The sequence below is a fragment of the Lactuca serriola genome, chromosome 6 (assembly GCF_051521515.1).
Source record: "Lactuca serriola cultivar US96UC23 chromosome 6, Lser_US96UC23_V15, whole genome shotgun sequence".
NCBI lineage: Eukaryota > Viridiplantae > Streptophyta > Magnoliopsida > Asterales > Asteraceae > Lactuca > Lactuca serriola.
In genome coordinates, this window is record NC_136413.1 from 17,082,787 (window position 1) to 17,105,770 (window position 22,984).

At 34.3% G+C, this 22,984-nt stretch overlaps 3 protein-coding genes and 1 long non-coding RNA gene across 8 annotated transcripts; 1 reads left to right on the top strand and 3 right to left on the bottom strand.

Annotated features, from left to right (window-relative positions):
- Positions 1 to 618: 618 nt before the first annotated feature.
- Positions 619 to 2,242, bottom strand: LOC145058499 (uncharacterized). Its single transcript, XR_013686409.1, has 4 exons — positions 1,668 to 2,242; positions 1,531 to 1,576; positions 1,347 to 1,440; positions 619 to 1,251 (listed from the first exon to the last, which is right to left on the bottom strand). It is a non-coding gene; the product is annotated as an uncharacterized LOC145058499 (long non-coding RNA).
- Positions 2,243 to 2,861: 619 nt separating this feature from the next.
- LOC145060606 (branched-chain amino acid aminotransferase 2, chloroplastic-like) lies at positions 2,862 to 5,482 on the top strand. Of its 4 annotated transcripts, none has more exons than XM_079008253.1 (10): positions 2,862 to 3,127; positions 3,330 to 3,436; positions 3,530 to 3,707; positions 3,803 to 3,979; positions 4,088 to 4,219; positions 4,306 to 4,404; positions 4,662 to 4,778; positions 4,861 to 4,956; positions 5,026 to 5,138; positions 5,258 to 5,482. In XM_079008253.1, exons 1-10 carry the CDS (start codon positions 2,993 to 2,995, stop codon positions 5,373 to 5,375), a joined length of 1,272 nt encoding a protein of 423 aa, XP_078864379.1. In that variant the 5' UTR covers positions 2,862 to 2,992; the 3' UTR covers positions 5,376 to 5,482. The 4 variants fall into 4 exon arrangements, with proteins under 4 accessions (XP_078864379.1, XP_078864381.1, XP_078864380.1 ...); XM_079008255.1 differs by having other exon boundaries at positions 2,863 to 3,127; positions 3,333 to 3,436; XM_079008254.1 differs by having other exon boundaries at positions 2,865 to 3,127; positions 3,533 to 3,707.
- Positions 5,450 to 8,156, bottom strand: PPD5 (PsbP domain protein (Mog1/PsbP/DUF1795-like photosystem II reaction center PsbP family protein)). Its single transcript, XM_079008257.1, has 11 exons — positions 8,001 to 8,156; positions 7,725 to 7,894; positions 7,466 to 7,574; positions 7,126 to 7,175; positions 6,943 to 7,010; positions 6,748 to 6,846; positions 6,483 to 6,542; positions 6,354 to 6,413; positions 6,193 to 6,247; positions 5,932 to 5,981; positions 5,450 to 5,769 (listed from the first exon to the last, which is right to left on the bottom strand). Exons 1-11 carry the CDS (start codon positions 8,066 to 8,068, stop codon positions 5,671 to 5,673), a joined length of 888 nt encoding a protein of 295 aa, XP_078864383.1. The 5' UTR covers positions 8,069 to 8,156; the 3' UTR covers positions 5,450 to 5,670.
- A 1,760-nt stretch (positions 8,157 to 9,916) lies between these two features.
- On the bottom strand, positions 9,917 to 16,678 carry LOC145060605 (SPOC domain / Transcription elongation factor S-II protein). Of its 2 annotated transcripts, XM_079008251.1 has the most exons (6): positions 16,521 to 16,675; positions 14,953 to 15,443; positions 12,507 to 14,202; positions 11,680 to 11,800; positions 11,050 to 11,109; positions 9,917 to 10,964 (listed from the first exon to the last, which is right to left on the bottom strand). In XM_079008251.1, exons 3-6 carry the CDS (start codon positions 14,174 to 14,176, stop codon positions 10,053 to 10,055), a joined length of 2,763 nt encoding a protein of 920 aa, XP_078864377.1. In that variant the 5' UTR covers positions 14,177 to 14,202; positions 14,953 to 15,443; positions 16,521 to 16,675; the 3' UTR covers positions 9,917 to 10,052. The 2 variants fall into 2 exon arrangements, with proteins under 2 accessions (XP_078864377.1, XP_078864378.1); XM_079008252.1 differs by lacking the exon at positions 14,953 to 15,443 and having other exon boundaries at positions 16,521 to 16,678.
- Between the last annotated feature and the right edge of the window lie 6,306 nt (positions 16,679 to 22,984).

Sequence of the window (22,984 nt, forward strand, 5' to 3'; positions counted from 1 at the left end):
CAAAGCTCAAAAACACACTATGGGAGGCTAGGGTTTCGAGCTTAGGGTATTGGGGAGTGGAGGTTGACCAAAGGATACAACTAAGGCAACATAAGTTGCTTAAATAGGGCACAAACCCTAAAAATTAGGGTTTTCCCCTACTTAGCATACGCCCAACGTACGTGGGCGAACCCATATTCATGAATCGAGCTAGCACACTAAGCGTACTCATAGAGTATGCCCCGTATACTAGCTATGGACCAAAATGATAAAGATTTTGCATTAAAGGGGTTAAAAGCGAAACATGGCAAATCTCAAATGTTACAAGTTCCAAACCTATTCCTCATGTTCTTAACGAGTTCATCATGTTTCGGAACCGTTCCTCGTGTTCCAGAGGCTTCCAACATGAAATTTTAAGATTCGAAACACGACATTTCGATGTAAATCAACAATACCTAAACATCTAAACTATTTTTCAATTGGTCCTACAACAATGACATCGTTAATTTAAACTCTGGAAAATTTTCAGTTCGTTCCGAATGTGATCTACAAATTTCAGAACAACAGTAAAAAATTGGGAACCTTAAACAAACAAGGAAAGTATGTAAAGAGAAAACGAAGAACGTACCCGTAAAATAACAGGGTCGTAGTGCTCGTCTTCCATGTAGGAGATGGATGTCAATGTGTGTCGGAGAAGGGAGTTGCGTGTCGGGATCGAGTCGGAACGTCGAAATCAAAATACGCCTTTCCATAATGAAACCGTCACCTAAAATTATATTCCGGATTTTGAAATTCAAAATCCCGATCCGGAACATATACGGTTGATCTATAATAGGCATTCTGGATCCAATACAATGGGTTGGGCCACCCGGAAAATAATCTGAAATTCGTTCAGGAACGACCCATTTCGGAATATATGGTTACTTTGTAAAAAAAATGTTATATTAAAAAAACTCAAAAAAATATTAGATTACTCAATTTCCTATTTGACAAAACTGCAAAAATGGTCCCTGTGGTATGCATTTTTTTTGGAGTTTTAGTCCAAACCCCGACTTTTTTGGCTTCGTGGTCCATTTGGCCATGTTTGTACATATAATGCCCTTCTGATATTTTTTTCTATTTAATTTAAATGAAAAAGAAAATAAATAATTAAATTGGGCCCATCTCTCTCTCTCTCTCTCTCTCTCGGATGGGAATTTGTTGCTTTTGTTGTTGAATTATCATAACCTAGACTTTCTTCATGAAGTCTTCTTGTTTTGTTCTTCCTCTTTGCTGCAGATTCATGATTTAATGTGCTCAATTCAAGAGATTTATAAAAGGTACAAGTGTTGTAAAGTATAAGTGAACTCTAAAATGTAAATGCCAACCTCTGTTCAAAGCTTGAAAGGTCGCTGGGAGGTAGCCTTGAGTGTCCGTCTTCTCCATCTGCTGCCTCCAAAACTTGAAGATGATGAATCATAACTTTACATAGTAGAATAAAAGTTAATAAATCAGCATAAACAAGAAGCAACGATCTCGATTTTAGAAAAACAATGATGAATGATGACTTACGTTTCTTCTGCTTTAACGACCACCTCCTGAAATCCTGTTTGAAGTGCTAAAACGTAGAAATAAACCCATTCAGAATCGAAATTAAGCATGTTTAACAGAAATTTCATGGCAGAGTTTTTAGATGATGACCAACCAACCTCCCATGGTTGCCATCAAGTGAAGAACACAACCCTAGATTTTCTGCAGTGAGTAAGAGATCAGATGGGTTGAATGAAGTAGAAGAGAATCGTCTCTCATGATTGTTGTTTGTTTGAACAGCAACTTCACTTGATTTAAAAACCCTTCCCGAGAAGCCCTAAGAGTCTCATAAGCAACACACAAACATTTGTCCGAATTACCACTAGCCTTACACTTACAATCGACTGAAATCGGGGTTTTATCCTTGTCTTTCTTTAAATTCTTCTTCTCCACCACAAACTTCCTCTCTCGAATCTTGTTCTCTGGAGAAGGCGAAGAGATCTGATTAGGTTTCTTCGTCGCCGATTTCTGGACTTTAGTCGCTGATTTGACTGATGGGGAATTCAAGGCTTTCAGATTAGGGCTAGTAACGTTAAGGTTTACATTCTCTGGTAGCTTTGACTTGCTGGAATGCTTCGACTTCGACGGTGTCAGTGACACTGCTCCGATGTTCTTGTCGTTTGGTTCCATCGGAAAATCGCTGGGATAAAGAGGAGATCAGTTGTAGAGAGAGATGACGAGGCTTGTGGGATTCAGTTTATCAGGAGAGAGAGAGAGAGAGAGAGAGAGAGAGAGAGAGAGAATGTGGACCCTATTTTTATTTTTTTTATATAAATACTTATATGAAAAAAAGGAAAATGGAAAATAAATTGTTTTTTCAGTTTACCGAAGGATCAAAATCATAAACAAACCGCCTCAAAATCACCACCAATCCAAAAAAATCATGATTTTGACTAAAACCTCAAAAATTGCATACCAGGAACCATTTTTGCAATTTTGTAAACCTATTTTTAAAACAGTTAGTCCCGTCATGTAATTAACCCAAATTAAATATGACTAAGAGGGATGATCATTTCGTGACTATTCCTATGAGACTATTGCCAAATTCTCTATTGAATGCCCAAGAGTACATCCAACCAGACAACAACATCTCCTCTTTACTTTGCATTCGGTCTTTTCCATTTCTGACATTAAGCCCAGGTATCGATTATAACCTTACGTTACCAATTTAGCCATTTTAGCCATTTATCCATTATTTTTATTTTTATTCTGTTATCGTCCCTATTGAATGTGCTATGACGATTTAGGACAACAAAACAAGGGTTCAGATTTGATATAATAAAGATCAACGGCTAGAAAACACGGACAAAATCATGTCTTCTTTCTCCTATCGTCGTGTGCGTAACATACATTTATAAATTGCGATTAATGGTGCATGAGTCAGACTCCTCCAAGCTTGAATACAGAGAGTAACCGAACGAAAAGAGGCAAATTCGAGAGATAGATGGAGACCTCCGCTGTATTCTTAAACGCCACCACCACCATCGGCGGCGGTTTTCATAGACACACGACTACTGCTAGTCTTCTCTCCCGCAATCCCTACCTGACGACTCCTTTTTCCTTTCTTCCTCCTAACAAGGTAGGTTTATGGTTGTTTTGATTTTTGGCGATTTATCATCTAAATTTTCCGATTTGTAGCTTTTCTCATTATCGATTGTAGTCATAATTATCATGTTTTACAAAATTGAAACTAGCACGTCCAGTTTTTGAATTTCGAATTTGATGTCACATTCTATTGTAACTGAGATTTGGATTTTCTTCTGAATTTATGGCTATGGCAGCAGCTTCAACATCAGTCGCGTTTTAATTTGCCGAATACCACCACCACCACCACCACCACTTGCGGCATTAACATTGCACTGGCTGTTGGAGTGAATTCTCCCGTCAGGTGCCTCTTCTAACTGTTGTTCGAAGTTCAGTTTTCTCTGAGTTTCTGTAGATTTTTGTGAGATTGTACAATAACTACTCTTCTTCAACTCAGCAGTGTACCAAGTGATACAGTTGACATTAATTGGGACACCATTGGATTTGGGCTTGTGCATACTGATCATATGTACACCATGAAATGTTCTCTAGGAGGGAGCTTCTCTAAAGGGGAGCTCGTGCCTTTTGGGAACATCGAGCTCAGCCCATGTGCTGGAGTCCTCAATTATGGCCAAGTAAGTTCTTAAAACCCTTACAGAATCTTTTAATTTACTCTACTATTGTTGTAAGCTGTAACTAAATCAAGATTTTCCCTTTTGTAATTGCATAGGGATTGTTTGAAGGCCTAAAAGCATATCGTACAGAAGATGATAACATTTTACTCTTTCGTCCTGAAGAAAATGCTAAAAGGATGATAATGGGGGCAGAGCGTATGTGTATGCCTTCTCCTTCTGTTGATCAATTCATTCAAGCTGTTAAGGACACTGTATTAGCAAATGAAAGATGGGTAACACATATGTTTACTTTTGGAATATATAAAATTTGTACATAACTTCACATGGATTCTGATATGCTATATGATAAATTGATAATAGCATCTTGTGTCTTGTTTTAGATACCCCCTCCTGGAAAAGGCTCACTATATATAAGGCCACTGCTCATAGGGAGTGGAAGTGTACTTGGTCTTGCACCAGCTCCAGAGTATACTTTTCTGATCTATGTTTCTCCTGTTGGTAATTACTTCAAGGTATGTTCATGTTGTTTACAAATGAGTCTAATTTTTTCATAAGATTTTTGTTATTTATGTCAGTTTCTATGAGTTTTCTGATGCAGGAAGGTTTATCGCCTATAAACTTGATAATTGAAACTGAAATGCATCGTGCAACCCCTGGTGGAACTGGAAGTGTAAAGACTATTGGAAACTATGCTGCGGTAAGCATGTCTACTATCACTGCTAGTTTCTAGTAAAGTGGCTGAATGAGTGATGATGTCTGAATGGATAAAGACATGTATACATAAACACTATTTCCTTTTTAAACTGAGTAAACGGTCTGAATAAGACTAAATGTTTGACACAGATGTACAGATTGAGTGTTTAACACATTAAGCTCGGAAAGTAAAAAGAAACAACCCCTAAAAATCGTATATAAAAAGCTTTCTAATGTTTTTATATAAAATAATGTGTGTAGGTTTTAAAGGCGCAAGGTGCAGCAAAAGCAAAAGGTTATTCAGATGTGTTGTATCTCGACAGTGTGCACAAGAAGTATTTGGAAGAGGTCTCCTCATGTAATATTTTTATTGTAAAGGTATATAAAAATTGTTCTAATCATTTTATTTTTTTTATTTTTTGTAAATAAACTAATATTGTTATCGTATAATGTGGTAAAGGGAAACTCTATATCTACTCCAGATATAAAAGGGACTATCCTCCCAGGTATCACACGAAAGAGTATTATTGATGTGGCTCGTGATGAAGGATTCCAGGTACTTCAAATGTCTAAAATACCCCTCCAATAATCCAAAAAAATAATGGAATATTTCGACTTTACCCAGGTTGAGGAGCGAGAAGTAACAGTAGATGAGTTGCTTGATGCTGATGAAGTTTTTTGCACAGGAACAGCCGTGGTTGTATCCCCGGTGGGTAGCATAACTTATCTTGGCAAAAGGTAAAAAGAGAAGAATGGGCCCATTATAAGCCTTTTTAAGTTATGGGCCACCAATCACTGTTTGGTTTCGGGTGTTTCATTAATATCAATTATCATCATGTGTGTGTTTGTGTGTGCAGTGTGACTTATGGAAGCCATGGTGTAGGACTTGTATCGCAACAACTTTATTCTTCATTGACAAGGCTACAAATGGGCCTTGTGGACGATAAAATGGGTTGGATTGTCAAACTCAAGTAGCTTCTTTCATCATTTGTAATTTGACTATGTGGGTAGCATTTATGTTGAGCATTGGACTGATTTTGAGACTGATATCAATGAAACAGAATTGAAAATAGCCTTGAAAAGTTTGTCTAGTCTTGTGTAACAAATCACCGAAACGGTTGCTACATTATCATTTGACAAATCGAACTAAATACAAGAAGCTAAACGCCATACTCGCTATGGGATTGCAGTTTCAAAACCCTAATCTAATGCAACATTGCAAGGGTTAATTAACCCACCAAAATTTTACAAAAAAATGATTACAAATTAATCACCAAAATCTCCATGGATCCTTGTATGGTGGAACATAGTTTTCAGTGGGAGGGAGAAGTCTAAACGAAGCCACGGTTTTCTCCAGTACGGGCCCCATCTGTTTTGAAAAAAAATAACAAAATTGATTAAGATCTCTAACAAGTATATAAATTGGAAATAAGCTCCTAACAAGACATTTACTATTTTCTATTATTCGCATCAATCTAAACATGGAAATAGACAAGTCGTAATAAGAAAAGATGGAGGAAGAGAGAATTACCATGTCCCATTGCTTGTTGAGTGTTGAAGCATTCAAAGTGTATAAAAATCCTACACAAAAGCACTCAAGTGTGTTAACAAACTGTAATGTCATTGGGATTCTTGTTCGTTTCTTTCTATTACAACATTGTACTTTTAACTGTTTTTCAAATTAAGGCCGTATATGAATGAAAGTAGTTGCTATTTCTTGCACTTAACCCAAAGAAAGAGAGAGAGAGAGAGAGAGAGAGAGAGAGAGAGAGAGGAAGAAATATTATCACACCATCGCGTTCAACAGATGCAGCTACATAATGCCGAAAGATACTTGAATCTGTCACCTGTATTTTTTAACATTAATAAACACCCTTTAGCATATATTTTTAAGCTAGAGCAAGAACAACCATATTAATTACAGCACAAAAAAAAAGAGGGAGAGAGACATACAGTTTTTGTAGGGGATTTGCGAACTAGGTATTCATAGTACCAATATGGCTCACCATCAATCTATAATACAAAACAAGAATGAATATTAAAAACAAAATTAAAACAAAATGCAAAGCTTTGAGAACTTACTTCTGAAGTGTGAGCATCAAGAACCGAACTTTCTGCCATGCGTTGACTCGAAGTAACACGCTGTATGCACAAAAATTAAATCAAGATTTCATTAAAGTATTTAAAATGGTTGTTATCAATCCAAATATAGTATTGTACTTTCATTTTTTTCTTATTAAGACGCCATACTTTGATAACAGTGAAATTTCTTTTGTATAATAAACAAGTCAATGAAAGTACATTGCTATATCCTGCATTAAACTTTATGAAGTAAATAGTAAATTACCAAAGCAGACTTGTCAGATAAAACAGAATCAGCAACATCCTTTGCCTCCCATGTACTCTTATCATTTGATTTCAAGAATATTGGATTCGGGGGACCTATCTGAAAAATAATGCAAATAGGAAGGAGATTCAGTACAAGAATTCATCAATTAAGTTGACTTTTTGACTTTTTAAGAGTAAAGTTTGTTGTCAATACCGTTACAGAAAGAATGAGATTGTCAAAAAAATCAACACGTTCAGCCACAATCCGTAGTCGTGCATTAGCTGTATCATAATGGAGAGTTTTCTTCATCAGTATGTATGTATGTATGTATGTAAACACACACACACACACAAGTATGAAGGTTCAATTATGGAAGAAAGCAAGCTACAAACATACGGGAAAGAGGTGCTGCAGATGAGTAGCGTTCAGGTTTTCTTGATTCCACCCTTCAAAAGAAAAAAATATGAAAAAGTATTAGATAGATAACCACACTCATAATACACACTTGTTATGAATGTTTTTCTCTCTTAATGCAAAGAATGACTTAATAGAAAAAAGTCAAAAGAAAGGAGACTTCCCTCATTTATTTTTTCCTTCCATTAGATATTTTTTAAACATCATTTATTACAAAATATAAAGGAATCTTGTGTACCCAAATCAATACCATGAATCTATGTGTAGTGGTGGTAATGGGCAAATTAATAACTTAAACATGGTTTGAAGATAAGATACAAACCATTTGAAGGAAAAGTTCTTGGAAGGCATTTCCAATGGAATCAAATATGAATATGCATTTAGGTCATCAACTATTGGAGCCATTTTAATCTCTTCATCAGCAACAGATCCTGACAATTACAAGGAAATTAGGGAAGATGATCTTATAACATACACAAAATACTCACTCTGTCGCATTAGACTACAAAATTTATACAAACAGAAAATCAAACGCCAACTAATGCAGACGATGAAACAAGGAAATTTTAATGGTTGTTTACCTTCTACTGGGAAAACTGTAGCAACCGAAGCAGCAAACCCGAATAGAACAATATCCCTCCTACAAAATCCATTTTGGGAGGTGGGTTCTGAAGATTCACAGCAACAAGCTACGAATTTTTTGTTAGAATTACATATCTTTTGGTTTGATGAACTTATCTTAGCTTGGTCCCTGAAGAATACACAAGCACGCACTCGTTACACAAGGCCCATTGACATAATATCTATGGGATACATACATAGCTTTATTTATAGACAGAGAAATAAAATGAGAGAACCTGAAGAGTGAAAGCTTGGGATGATTGGATATGGCGCGAGAATGTGAGGGAGAGAGGACAGTTTCCATAGCTCATCCACTTCGCTTTGTAGATTGTGAAAAGAGGGTGATCTAATGAATAGAAGAAGAATATAGCCTTTCTGGTCCTTGTAGTTTGCCATCTATACATCTCATACTCCTTATAATAAAGAAATTAAATCAGGGATACGTATAGTAAGTGAATGCAGGGTTGAATCCATATAGGGTTAAATCATGGTGGATTAAGACAAATAAATTGTTAAATACCTCTTTGTTGTAAGATATAAAATCTTCGCATTATAAATAAAATATAAAAAGTAACAAATGGAGGTCTTTTGTTATTCAAAAGACTAAAAGTAATAGCATTAAAAAAATACTAGTTTTTTAGAAAATCAAGGAATCAAAAGTTTTTAGATAATCAAAAGTTTAATTCAACAAGTTTAAAGGGTTAATCAAACTAATAAAATACCAAAGAGTTGGTTTGTGGATGAGATCTTCAAAGTTCTTCTTTAAAATTTGTCTTGATTGCGACCAAAATCGAGATGGATAGCAGATCTGATGAAAAGTGGTATTTAAAGACCAAAAAATTGTGAGTTGTCCCAACTGATCCAGTCAACTCAAAGTAAAAGAGTGACACGACCAAGTCAAGCCTCCCATGTCTAGCTTCTCAACTTGGTCAACTCGTATAGGAAAGGCCAAATAACTCTAGTAACTCTGTAGAATGACTTGTGTCTTCAAAATTTCCAACTTTCTCGTTTCTGGTCCGATCTTCCTGAAATTTGGACTGCAACCCCCTAGCATCATCCCAAGCATAGTCAAACCTTCAAACACTTTGGAAATCATCCAAAAAATATGCAAATAACAAGATTCTACCAATATGAATAAATGTCCCAAAAATATCAAAATGCATGAATCATAACACTTAAATGCAATGCAAATCCATGTAATGAACACACTAAATGATACATAAAATGCATCTACCACTAGCCAAGATACTACTAGTTTTAATATCTTATAAAGTTGATTAGTTTTTGAATGTGAATATTGTTAATAAATTAGGAAATTAAGAAAAATGGCGTTACGTTACACCACATAAGCATGGTAAATAACGATACATATATGTTAGGGGTTCTTTGTGAGAGAAAGGAAAGGAAATGGAAGGAAAGTTCCCCTTCATTTCCTTTACTTACTTTTCCTTCCTTTCCTTCCCCTCAATTTTAAATTCAAGGAACAAGGTGTTAGGGTTTCTTTGTGATTTTCACAAATATGGACGGAGAGGCCACCGACGATTTTTGTTATGTTAATTAGGGAGAAACCAATAGAAGTTCTCTATTGATAATTGGAACTTAGAGACTATCAAAAACCCACTAGATGCTAGTTTTTCTCATGATGTTCAATGGTTTTCATTTGATGTAAATTGAGGGTGAAAGCTATGGATTCCCATATTTGGGTATGAAGGGATTGATTTTTGGCATAACGTAATGATTAAGAACACAAAATAGTCGAACCTTGTTTACTATACTTTGCAAAATATCATGTAGACCTTAGAAATTGCAAAATGGAAAATTAATATGAATACCCCTTTGATAAAAGGGTGAATTTCGAGTTATATCATATCATTGGTGTTGACTTGTGATGAGTCATGCACCCTCTAATATACTCCCAACTGCATCAAGACTTGAGCCATCACCAACTTGGGCTAAGAGACACCATGTCAACACTAAATACCACTAGGCTTTATCTTGGTTCGTATATAAGCAATGACCATAATCTTGTATCAACTTCTGGATCATAAAACAATCCATTTTATTTAAGATGAAAAGTAAGTGTCGGGTTGATTTGCAACACAAGAGTTGAAAACGAAGAAAAAAATCTCAACCATCCAGCGAAAGCCCAAAATACAAAACAATAGATCCTAAATGATTAGCATAATATACTAAACATTATTTCAAGTACACAAAGTAACATGTTACAAAACTTAACTACCACAAAACAGAAAAGACAAAGCTAAACCTAAGCTAACTATCTACAACAATCAAAAACCTCTACTCCTCGGCTCCTCCGGCCGCCACTGCCCACCATAAAGCCGGCCTGGCATGGCAGCATTAGGCAGAAGAGCATGAGGTCCAGGCAGTTGCACCCATACATTTTGCATTAAATTAGGTGGTGGTCGTACATGCATAACAGGTGGTCCCATCATGGGTCTAACTTGGTTGACCATATGGTTAGGCAATTCGCCCTGATGATGGATTTGGTGTTGCTGTTGCGGTTGCCATTCCGGTATATCATCGTCCTCATCACGATTCCAAGGTCTATTTCCATTCCAATGTATATTATTATTATTAGTATTACCATTATTATTATTGCTATTATTATTATTATTATTATTGTTATTATTATTTCCGGTTTGACCATATTCATGAACAAGATGTCTCATATGAGCTACAGGTCTAGGAGTATTATTAGACTGAACCATTCTTGAAAGCTGCCCGACTTGGGCAGAATTTGAATTTGACCCGCTGCCGGAAAAACTAAACTCGGGCAGGTCATCCTCATCCCGGGCAACAACTCCGGGACCAAATCCCGGTGGAATATCATCATCATCATCACCACCACCATCATGATCTGGTGGTGGAGGTGGTGGTGGATGCAACTGTTTTGAATTCGTATTGGTGCTGATAGTTTCTTGTCTTCTAGATGAGACAGTGTTTTTTCTATGGTGTTTATGGTGAGGCGGCAACGTGGCGGCAGCAGGCTGAGGTCTGCGCCAGACCACCACACCGATGAGCCCGTTGTCTGTTGACTTTTGTATATCAGTCTGGTCTTTGGAGAGCAGTCTGCTGAGCATTTCTGTGATTCTTTTATGTGGTGGACAGAAATAGACTTCGGTTCCTGGATTTGGTTCTCCAAATCCTACTCTTTCTTCTGCTACATATGAATCCATAGACTGCAACAATCAATGTATACAAAAAATTAAAAAGACGCCACACTGTTAAAGGACCAAAATACCCTCTTTGACAAACTCAACTCACCTCAGAAAGACTGGCTCTGTGGAACTCTGGAGAATTATCCTTCAGGTTGAAGTGTACAACCTGCAAAACAGTGTAGTTTCATTAGAATGATTTCAAGGCTACAAGCAAGTTCAATAATTGGTTTCTTTAGTTGATCAATGCCATTTGCTTTAAAAATATTATTCCCAGATACACGGATAATAAAAAATTTATGGGTTCTTTTGGTGGTACTTTAAACACCCAAATTAATAAATAGTCTCATCTCATTGTAGTTTGACATTTTTATGTAGTGAAAAGATTTTAGGATTTCTTGTCAACCACATCCTTCTTTGTACGACACAATTTCAAAAATTAACAAAATAAAAAATATTTTTTTTCAACTTGTTTTGGTCTCATACCATGGAAAAAGTAAACGTATATACCACACAACACCATCAAAGGGGAAACAAAGATCCACAAAGTTGAAAAATGTTGTAGTGTCAAATTTAAATTTAAGGGTTTATTATTCCAAAATGGTGTAATAACAAAAATAATAATAATAATAATAATATGTTGTACAAATTGTTGCATGGATAATTGAGAGATATCATCAGCTATGTAGTTGCAATGAAAAGCAACAAGATGACTTGGTAGTTGGTAGCATAAGTATACCATGACAGCACGGCTTCTTGACATGGGAAGTTGTTGAAGGAATTTCTCAAATGCCTCCAGTCTCACTCTGCCCTTGATCTCAATAGATCCAGGCCACTCTTTTGTTGATGTTTTTTCACCACTATACAAATAACAAATAAAATATCAGATCAATGCACACCATTCGCTTTATAAACATAAGCTAATACATCAAAATCCATCCAGCAATTTAGACATTCACACAGACTAAACAGAATGTCATATATATAGTATAGTCATTCACAAGCATTTCAAACTGAGGTTGAAACCCACGCAGTCAATCATATCATTCTAGTGATGGAATCAGGGAAGGAATGGAATGGAATGGTTCGCTCCATTGGAATGAAGAAAAAAAAAGCCATTTGTTTAGTGTAATGGAATGGAATGGACCATTCTTAAGGTTTACATTTGACTATCAATCACACAGTACTTATTTTTCCCATTATAGTGTAACGCTTAATAACATACATCTTTCAAAAAAATTTACAGCTTTGATTTATTTAAGAAAATAAAATAAAATATCTATATTTACTAAAATATTCAAAGCTTTAATGAGATTTTGTTATGTTATTCTTTTACTATTATAAATAATAAATTCAAAAAATCTCATTCATTAATATCTAAAGTGGAAATAAACTCAATACTATTATTTATTTTTTTTAAACTGTGAATAAATACTATATCCAAATATAAAAATACCATGACAATACAATGTAATCATTCCATTCCATCCAACCAAACAGACCCGTATAAATCCTGACAAATTTCTCATCATTAAGAATTTAAAACAAACAGCTTGGCAGACATACCTTCTGAACAGTCCCATAACAGACACCGAAGAAGAGATGCTGAGCTGGAGGTCACCTTCCCATAAACATTCACCAATGGCTACACTAGGAGCCAAAACTTTTCTCTCTGCAGAAGTCTCCCCACTTTTCACACTTGACAACTCCACACGTGCTTCCACCTCAGCAGAAGTGGGCCCCAAAGACGGCTTCTCATTACCAGTTTCTTTTTTGTCCGAGACACCAGCACCCTTCGTTTCCTTACCATCTACAGTCAGGTTCTCAAATGGAGGCTCAGTATCAAGAGATTCCATAAACTCATCCAAAGAAACAATTGGTGGCAAGAATCCCTCATCTTTAAACTCTTCCACAATCAACTCTTGCATGAAATCAGTCCCCTCTGTAGAAACAGTAACCCGATTGCCTGTCTCCTCTCCTTCTTTCACTTCTTCACCTTTGACTTGTTGACCATCAGACTCCACTTTCTTCTTCTTTGGTCTAAACTGACTAGCCATAGAGGTTGACCCTACAGCCACCTCAACAGAAATACCATCATCTTGTTCAAAGTCAACCACCTGATACTCACCTTTATGTGTTTTTTTAACCAGACGCCTCATATCAACATCGGAATCAGGTAATACTATCATTTTATCCAATTCCTCAGCTTTTGCCATTCGCCATTCCGAAAGCTCCTTAGAAGCAAGTTCCTCTGGTGTCATTGAACACAATCTTTCAGGAGAGATCTTACCGGATAAAACTTTCTCTCTTAGCTCAGGGTTACTTCGGTCTTTTAAATTGAACATCAAAGACCTACCCTTTTCTTTATACTTCTTATTCACACCTCCAAACAGCTTAAACAGTTCACCTTCAATCTTCAAACCCAATTCTTGAGGAGAAAAAATCACCTCTTCAACACCATTACCATTCCCATTTCCGTTCTCAACACCTTGACCCTGTTGACCTATTGGCACTGAAGTTGACTTTTCATCTACTTCCATATCCCATGCCCATGATAGCCCATTTCCCTGCAAAAGCTCATCTTTCACAAAAAAAGTGTCCCCAAATGAACCTTCAGTGTCAGGCATTACATAGTTATACTGAGGCTTTTGTCCCTCACTTGTCTCCTTGATGTCCACGTCAGCAGTAGGTGTAGACTGAGGGCCCACATTCTTATCTTCATTTGAAAGTTCCTCTTTGTTCTGAATGCCAACAGACAAAGCAGCAGCTAAAGTTTCCCTCATTTTCGCACGTACATATGACTCACTTTGAGCTTTTGGGGACACTTCTAGTGGTGCAGTCTTGCTCTTTGACATTTGTACCCTTGGAGACACGGTTTTATTTGACATTGACTCATTTCTCATCATTCTTTTATTCGGTTGACCATTAGGCATGGTTTGTACTTGCGTTTGTTTCTTGTTGGCAGAGAGTGGTGACACACGAGGTGAGCTTGAATTTACATGAGCATCTATTTGAACTACACGTTTGTTTGGAATTGATGAATGAAGAGGTAAGGGATTATTGGAGAAGGATTCTGCTGTAGCTTTCCTCTTTGAAGGTAATAATGGCTTCTGTTGGCCTACACTAAGTGATGAGTCTTGATTGGAAACAGGTTCCATTTGAAGAGGTGTTGATAATGGCTGAGATGCAATGCTGCTCATGTCTACTGGACCTGATGATAGAAGCTTATCCAGCATACCCCATTAACTTCCAGGATTATAGTCTACAATAAAAAAAAAAGAATTCTGGGATATGAGAAACTTCACTCAGGTAATGTTTATCATATGATATAAAACTCAAAATAGTGCAAATACAAGATGACTAGACAACTTAATGAACCCCAGTACCCCACATATATTTAGCACCTAGACTATATACATAAGACACATATAGCAAGTAAGTTCAAGAATGCCGAAAACATTGTATAATAATATCAACATATGATTCTGCTTCTGCATTGATAATTTGATTAGTTGCTGGAAAACCCTTAAGGAGAAATCACTGTTAAGTCAACTATCAACCTCATGTATGTTACAAGCTACTCCATATATGAATAATAGTTATATCAGTTCTTTCCCATCTCATTTTCATTGTCAGTAGCAATACTGCTGGAACAGCTTGATTTTGATGTTCTTACTTGATCCAGTTATCAGTTGAACTTGACAAAAAACTGGTTTCAAAATATTGTGGAAAACAATCTTGGAAAGAATAATCTTGTAGTTTTCAAATTCTTGTGTCAAATTTAAATTATGCATGTTTGTACAACATTTATGGATCTCTATGTTGTAAAAAATGTGTTCATTTCAGATTTTCCTTCTTAGACATTACAGAAAGCAGATTTGTCAAAAAGGTTAAAAGACAAAGATACCCTTGTCCAAAAGGAGTAAATGTAATTTTTCTCTAATTTTCTATTTGTTACGAGTTGAGGGAGGGGGTTTTGGAGAGTGCTAATGGTGTTATTATGAATAATGACCTTGACTGGATCCTAAATATATCCACAAATGTTAATAGTCAGAACTTCCAACAGCTTTCCAGAACCCCTTGACAGATACTCCAGCATCTGCTGCTATGTTTTATTAATGCCACATCATCCCTTGGCCTAAAGACTGGATATGCACAAAAGATTTTCTTGCTATGCCATTTGGTTCACATCCCCATCAATTTAGTGGTGTAAAATGATCAAAAAGCACCATGAAGATCAGATTCTTGAAGTTGGAACACTAAAGCTCTATTCAAGAAAATTTACATCAAAATTACATAAACAGCATCCTAAACTACAACAAAAAGTAAGAACTTTGGGCATAACAAGTTCATAATATCAGTTGTAGCTGATATGACCCTCCGACTTCAGATGAAGTGATTTTTAAACCAATTGAACACCAGATACTGCGAAGCTCATGAGAAATGCCTTGACCAATGGCAAGAGAGAAATCATCCAGTTATGCTAATTATACAGCAAAGCAACTGAAACATTAACAATTTCAGGAGGTTAGGGCACAGCACTGGATCATTTTTGCCCAAATAAAACATATGAACCTCTCATATCTTGTTTTTAATTAGTCCAAACTAACTTTTTTCCACTAGAAAAACAAGTCATATTAATCACTATCAATTGTAAAAAGATAAAACTTCTCATATCCTGTTTTAAATTAGTTGATACATCCCATTTCCGGATCATAAGCTTGCCAGCTCCATGCCAATCAGTGCTTGATAACATTAATATAGATCAACAGAGAAACAGATATGAAGAGCAGGTGTAAGGTAACCCAAGGAAAAATGGAGAGAGAGAGAGAGACATGGATGATTAAGATATAAAATCAATGCACAAGCAAACCAATACAAAGACCTCACATCAATGTGACCAGCGAGTACCTCATACACGTGTACGAACATTTCTTCATAAATAATAACTTTTTCATAAGAAAAAAGTAGTTACAAGAAACTTATCTAACAATAATAATATAGATGAATCTTTCAGTTGTTGATTGTTTATGTATTTATTTATTTATTTTGGGTGAGGATATAGAAGTATCGAAACTCTAATGAACGTCAAAATCTACATGGATATGCAACACTAACAGGTTACAATTTACTAAACAAGAAAACAGTTTATGAATTATCCCCTCAATAAAATTAGCGTTACTAATAAGAAACCAAACTGATCTTGAAATCGAAATTAAAAACTTGCATCTCCTGGATTCCATTCCCAAATCCCCTTGACGCTAGCAACCAATAAAAGCTTTAATGTGAACTCAAGCAAATATAATAAAAACCACCGTAAAAGCCTTAACAAAAGGTCCCAAATTTCATACATCAAAATACAACTTTCCAACGGAACAGATATTAATTCACTTACAGCCCTAATACAAACTCCTATCAACGACGAATTCAGAAACAAGACCCAAATCTTTCTACGCTAAAACAACCGTCGACGAAAAAACAAGTAAGTTTAAGAAAATTCGCATACAATCATCAATCAAACAATCACAAAACAAATAAATCCACATAGATATTAGACCATAATAAACAAGAGACGCTCACCTGAAATGAAAATACGCGGATTGAGTTGAAATTTATGAGCGAGACGTGCCCTAATCCATAGATGGAGAAGATAGAGAAAGATTACAGTGAAACGTTAACCCTAGAAAAAAACGTTAACATACACAAGAGCAAAAACTTCCGAGAGATGAGACGTGTATGCATTGCATTTATAGAACAGATTTGGGGCCGAATTTGGCGGTGAGCCCACTGTTATCATCTTATCTTGCAACTTTTCAAACACTTGGGCTTATTACAATTAATTTAATTTTTTTAATTCATGAATAAAAATATTTTTAGTATTATAATTTAAACTTTGAAGTCCTGCGGTGATATAGATTTATAAATAAATAAAAATTCAAATTATGTTAAAATAAAAATTAAACCGTTTTTAAGTTTTTGTTAAATAACAAAATAGGAAGAAAGAAAGGTAAAATAAAATAGAGAAGAAAAACAATCATTTTTATATCCTCGAGTTGATAACAATAAAAAAGACATTTATAAACTTATCGGCTAATTTGTTTTTTTTTTGTTCTTATGATAAGGGTCTCCAGCCTATTCTTATTTTTCATATTTCCTTCTATTTTTTCTTCATTTTTTTTTCCAATTTTACTTCCTTTTGGGTATATGAATATTATTACATTATATTTGTTGTGATATTATTCATATCTCTCAAAATGTCGATAAACTTTGAGTTGTCAGTTTTAGTTTTTTTTTTATATATTTTAAGTTTATTTTTATCTACTAATTATAATTTAAATTTACATTTTATATTTATAATATTTTGTTATATATTAGATTATATTAGTTAATTATAAATATAAAGTTTGTTTTTTTATGCATCACATTCATATAAAAAGTTAAATACATATTAAAATTTTAAAATACGATTACATATTTTACAAAAATTTATAATTAAAATATATATTACAAACACAATAATATATGTTATTAACCATGCAATGAACCTATATATTACAATAATAATTTAATAAAAATCTACAAATGACGATATTATTAGCCTAAAAATAAGGTAAACAAGATTCAGATCCCCTAGGTTATTAAAATATTGTCCATGTGATAAATATGTTATAAATACATGTATAATATTTATTTAAATATATGTATAATATTTATTTAAAAGTGTGTATGTTTAATATTTATATAAACGTATGTATAATAGTATTGTATGAAAAAACATACATTATATTTGTTAAAACCAAATTAGTAGGATGGATGTGTTTAATAATCTACGTAAGTTGAAATAATGAAATATACTATGAATATATTTTTTTAGGGTAAAAAAATAAAGTATGGTTGGAGATTAAACACTATTAACTTTATTTTTTACTCCATTTTTTGATGAAAATGAAAATGAGTTGGAAATGGTCTTAATATGCAATTTTAGGTTAAACGTCATTTGCACTATATGAAGTGTGAACGCAACTGTCGTAATTTAATAACATTATCACATCAAAAGCATTATATGAAGTGTGAACGCAACTGTGTAATTTAATAACATTATCACATCAAAAGGTGTTTGAGATTTCGTTTTGAAACTCAAAAGAACTTTTAGGTAAAATGACTTATTTACTTATGGTTGTAGGAAAATATAATTTTTTAAAAGTGTTTGGATCAGTTTTTGTGTTGGGAAAAATCAATAAGACAATAAGTTATTTTTTAAAAAGCAATAGTCTTAACTTATATATATATATATATATATATATATATATATATATATATATATATATCAAGGTTGTAAAAACGTTCAACGTAAGCTAGTCGGCTAGACAATGATTAATCGGAGACCATATATTATATATATATATATATATATATATATATATATATATATATATATATATATAATCGGCTACAAACATGCCTTCTCCTCTCTTTTTTGTCTTATTTCTTTTTGGTTCAAGGGTGTGTAAAGAGTGGTGGTTTAAGATGTGATAATGATGGTGATTCTCGGTGGTAATTTCGATGGTGAACAAGGGTGGTATAAGGAGGAGATTTGGTGATGGTGGACATAGATGAAAATTAAGGCGGGTAACGGCGATAGAGAAGAGGTTATATGATGGTTCTCGGTTGTTGTAAGGTTAGGTAGAGGTGATTATTATAGTGGTTTATGCGGGTGTTTGTATTTTTGTGTTAACAGGTAGTGTAGAGGGTGTTCGAGGGAGCTGTGACAAGTTGCAATTTGGCTAAAGAATGAGGTAGTCTTCGTTCCGGTGAAGGAGGTAGTTTATGTTCTTGTGAAGGAGATGGCGCTCTCTCGGCGATGGTAGTAGTGATGAATGTTTTAATAAGTTACAAAACCACCATATCTGAAGAACTAAAGAGATAAAAAAATTCCCACGTCGTTGGTTAGATAATAGATGAAGGCAAGCATGTTATATAAAAAGGGAGTTGACTCCTTTGAAAATTAAACACAACTAAGCTTTGGGCTAGATGGCTCCTTTGAGCCGGCAAGCCTTTTAGAGTTAAGCATTAGTCTACCTGGCTCCTTTGAGTTGGTGGGTTTTTAGAAACGGACGAGCTAACTTGGTCCGATTTGGAGTCCGAGTTGGTCCAATTTGGACCAACTTTAACCGATATTGACCAAGATCGACTACCCTAACCTTCTAATAAGGGTGTTCGCGATGCGGTTTGGTTCGGTTTAGAGTTGAAACCGCAAACCGCACCGCACATGCGGTTTGAGTTTTATGGAAACCGCAAACTGCACCACAAAGGCTCTAAACCGCATTATGTGGTGCGGTTTCATGCGGGTGGTTTGGGCGGTTTATGCGGTTTGATAATTTGTTTCAATTTATAACTTTGGTTGTTATTAATTACATCTAAACACTTTCAAATTTTATTAATTATATTGCATACCAGTTAAAAGGCATAGATATTGCAAACAAAAAAAACACATAATGTTTTGCTAAGTTGTTATGACTTATGAAATTTGATATCATAGTCTTTTAAGTCTTTAATTATCATATTTAACCATCGTGATATAGAATAAAGTTATTAGACAGTATGAAGTATTTGGTGATTTTAGCTTTTACAACCTAAAAGTTATAAATAATCTTGAAAAGATAAAAATCTTAACTTATTGAAATCTCATTTTTAAAGGGTTCATGAAAAGTTCTTTTAGAAGTCATTTTCACATTGTCAAACATTCTTTTAATTTATTAACTTTTCAAAAGGCCAATAAATCAATTAGTTGTTTTTAAATGCAATCTCAAACACACTCCAAATGCAATGTGGATAATAAATTGATGTGCAAGATGCAAATATGCATATAACAATAACTCACATATTATGTAGCAAAAGGAGAAAACTTTATATACATTGAAAAATCAGCTTTGTCTTTTAAATATATATTGAATGTTTTTCTAAGTTTATCAAGAACTTTTCACCAAAAACATTACTTTTCCGTGCATAATATTTCTCATTTCATATTTACTTTACACCCGCCTTTTCTTTAGTTTTCAAAGATTTTATCATTGCCAATTAACAACATTACTTTTCTCAACGTCTGATTTTCTTTTGCTTGTTGAGATTTTTTCGTGGCCGATTACCATCACTATTTTCCCAACACCCGAATGTTACTTTAGTTTGCCAAGATTTTATGTTCCATTTTTCATTCTTGGAAGCACCCAAATCAAGATCGCTATCAACTTGTATATAATGTTAACGAATCATAATTACACATGTTTTTCGAAGGAATTGGAATATCTGACATGTTTAAGAAACATAACATAACTCTTAACTACTGATTTCTCGAAGTACTTCCAAATCATCATCGACACATTCTGTTTGCTTTCATGATTGTCTCCCTTACTTCTAGTGTTTGACGGACGCAGTACGTCTCAGTGTAATTGGATAACGCTTCTAAGTTGTATACTCTTTCAAAATGTGTGATTTATGCTCTATTGAATTGATGACAAAGTATGGGAATTAAGTGTTCGGAGATGAAGATTAGCCGATTAGGGGTTAACATGTTTGAGTTTGAGGGTTTATGGTTTATTCTCACGACTAATTTTATGTTGTTTTTAAAAAATTTGTTGGTTACAATGTAAAATACCACATGAATTGAAATTACAAACAAAAAGCGAAAAAGAATATTGCATTTACTTAGGACCAAGAGTAATAGTAACTATACATTCGATCCATATAACGTAAACCTAGTTGAAGCAGTTACAACAATCGGACTTGTCATGGAAGGTAATCAATTAAATAGAAAACTGTAAAGGAAGACGTCATCGACTAGAGATTCTTTTCGGAATACTCCTGAAATAATAGTCAAAATTGCATGTGATACAAAATAAAGAAAACATGGATTACTCCAAATGAGATAGACAACATACTCCGATCGTCAACGGAAAAGGCAAAGTAGGAATGCAAGAGTAGTTACCAGAGAAGCGATGTTATGTAGAAGCGGTGAGAATGACTTAGGTTTGGACTGTGAAGAGTAAAAGGTGATATGAGTATACGTCAAGTAGCATAGGGCAAAAAAAGGATATATATATATATATATATATATATATATATATATATATATATATATAGAGAGAGAGAGAGAGAGAGTCTACAAATGATAAGTAAAGTTACAATCGACATTGCTAAATGATATATAGTTAATTAATTAGGGGTTTGACTTTTAGAGGGGTACGTAATTTAGAATTCTCCTTAATTCATAGGATCTTTAATTTTGATTTATGTCATAAAGTACTTTTTTTTCATAATGGACCTATACATTAAGTATATAGCTTGTACCAAAAATATTGCAATCTTATTCATGTTGTAAGCATAAATAACTAAACACGATCCCGAACAAGTTACAAGTCATTTTTTATCTCCTAATTTCCATACCTTAAATACAGTGTATTTATCCTTTTGTATGTACCTTAACTCCAAGTTGCATTAAAATATGATATCCAAACCTAATTAGATAAACGTTACCATAATAAGTTTTTTGAGCTATAACCTACATCTCCACATATTACTATTATATATATGCATCCATGCCCACAAAAATCTACAAAAGAAACTATCAAAACCATAAAGCCATAGGAGAGTTTTTATTCGAGTCGTGTCGTTGTTGTTTGTGAATCTCATAGCCATGAATCCAAGTCAAGTAAGTTATTGCTTCTTAATTTACAACCTGATTTCATTTTTGAATCTTGACGCCATGAATCCAAGTAAAAACAATTGGGATTCTGATTCTTTAGGAAAAAAAACAATGGTAATTTCGGTTCTACATGAAAAAGCAATGTCGCTTATGATTCTCCAGGTAAAAAGTTGTGTTGGTTCCGAAAGTGATGAAGATTCTTCAGAGAAAAGCAATGAGAATGATAAAAAACCTTCCAAGGAATACAAGAACTGTTGTGTTTGCAGATCAAAATGTGAATTAGTATTGTGTGAAAAATGCAAAATCGCTTAGCATTCACATTGGATTCGTTAAGATGACGATATTGAATCATAACATTGGATATGCCCATCTTGCTCGTGTACTTTTTTGTGAAAACGACATATTATGATGTGAACTGTGTAAACGCGGTTTCCACATAAGTTGCATTAAAAACAAAGTTATTCCTTTGTCTTCGGATGATAAAATCAAAAAAATGTTTTTGTTCCAGGACATGCGAAACCTTTTATTATGTGAAGACAGGATAGTCAACACTCCATTGTAATAACCAGGTCGACTTGGAATACTTTAAATATGATGAACGCAATGAATGAAAACTACTTGTGGCACAAGAAACTACAAGTGGGGTTTTCAATATTGGAGGCGTGTTTTGAGCGTAATCAATTGTGTATATAACATAACCAAATCAATTTGAAAAATAGCTTAGATTGGTATTATGTTGAACTCGGTAAAGAAAATGTTGGATGTTTTGTGTTAGATTTATCTCTAATTGAATTCATGTGGAAACATAGCCCCTGTAGAGGGTTTTCGTGAAGTCACATTAATGTTAAGATCCAAATTTCGGGGTTACATTCAAAACGTTGTTGAGAAGCTTCTAGAGAACATAAGTGAGTTCACGTTTATTTACTAAGGCATTATATTTATTTTTAACTATGGTATTAATGTTTTTTCATTAATCAATCTTATGTAGACAAGATTACACAATAGTAGAAAACTGAAGAAAATTGTTCAATAAGGAAAAGGAGAAACATGTCAATATATAAGATTGGTTGTAAAATGTAACCGCTAACAGAGCGTATTACAAATACCATATCATTTCTACAATCTTGGAAACCCGTATTTTCATTCCAATGTGTCAATGGTATTGAGACAACTTAAGATAAGTCAATCTTTATAGTAACACCACCTTAACAAAATCATCAATCTTTTGTTTTTCTTCTTTTTATTATTCTTCATGCTAAAAACATGTTTTCTTTTAGGATGTTTGGAGTCTTCTTAGAGATGGAAAAGAGAATCATTTATTGTACAAAGCTTAAATAGTTTTCGT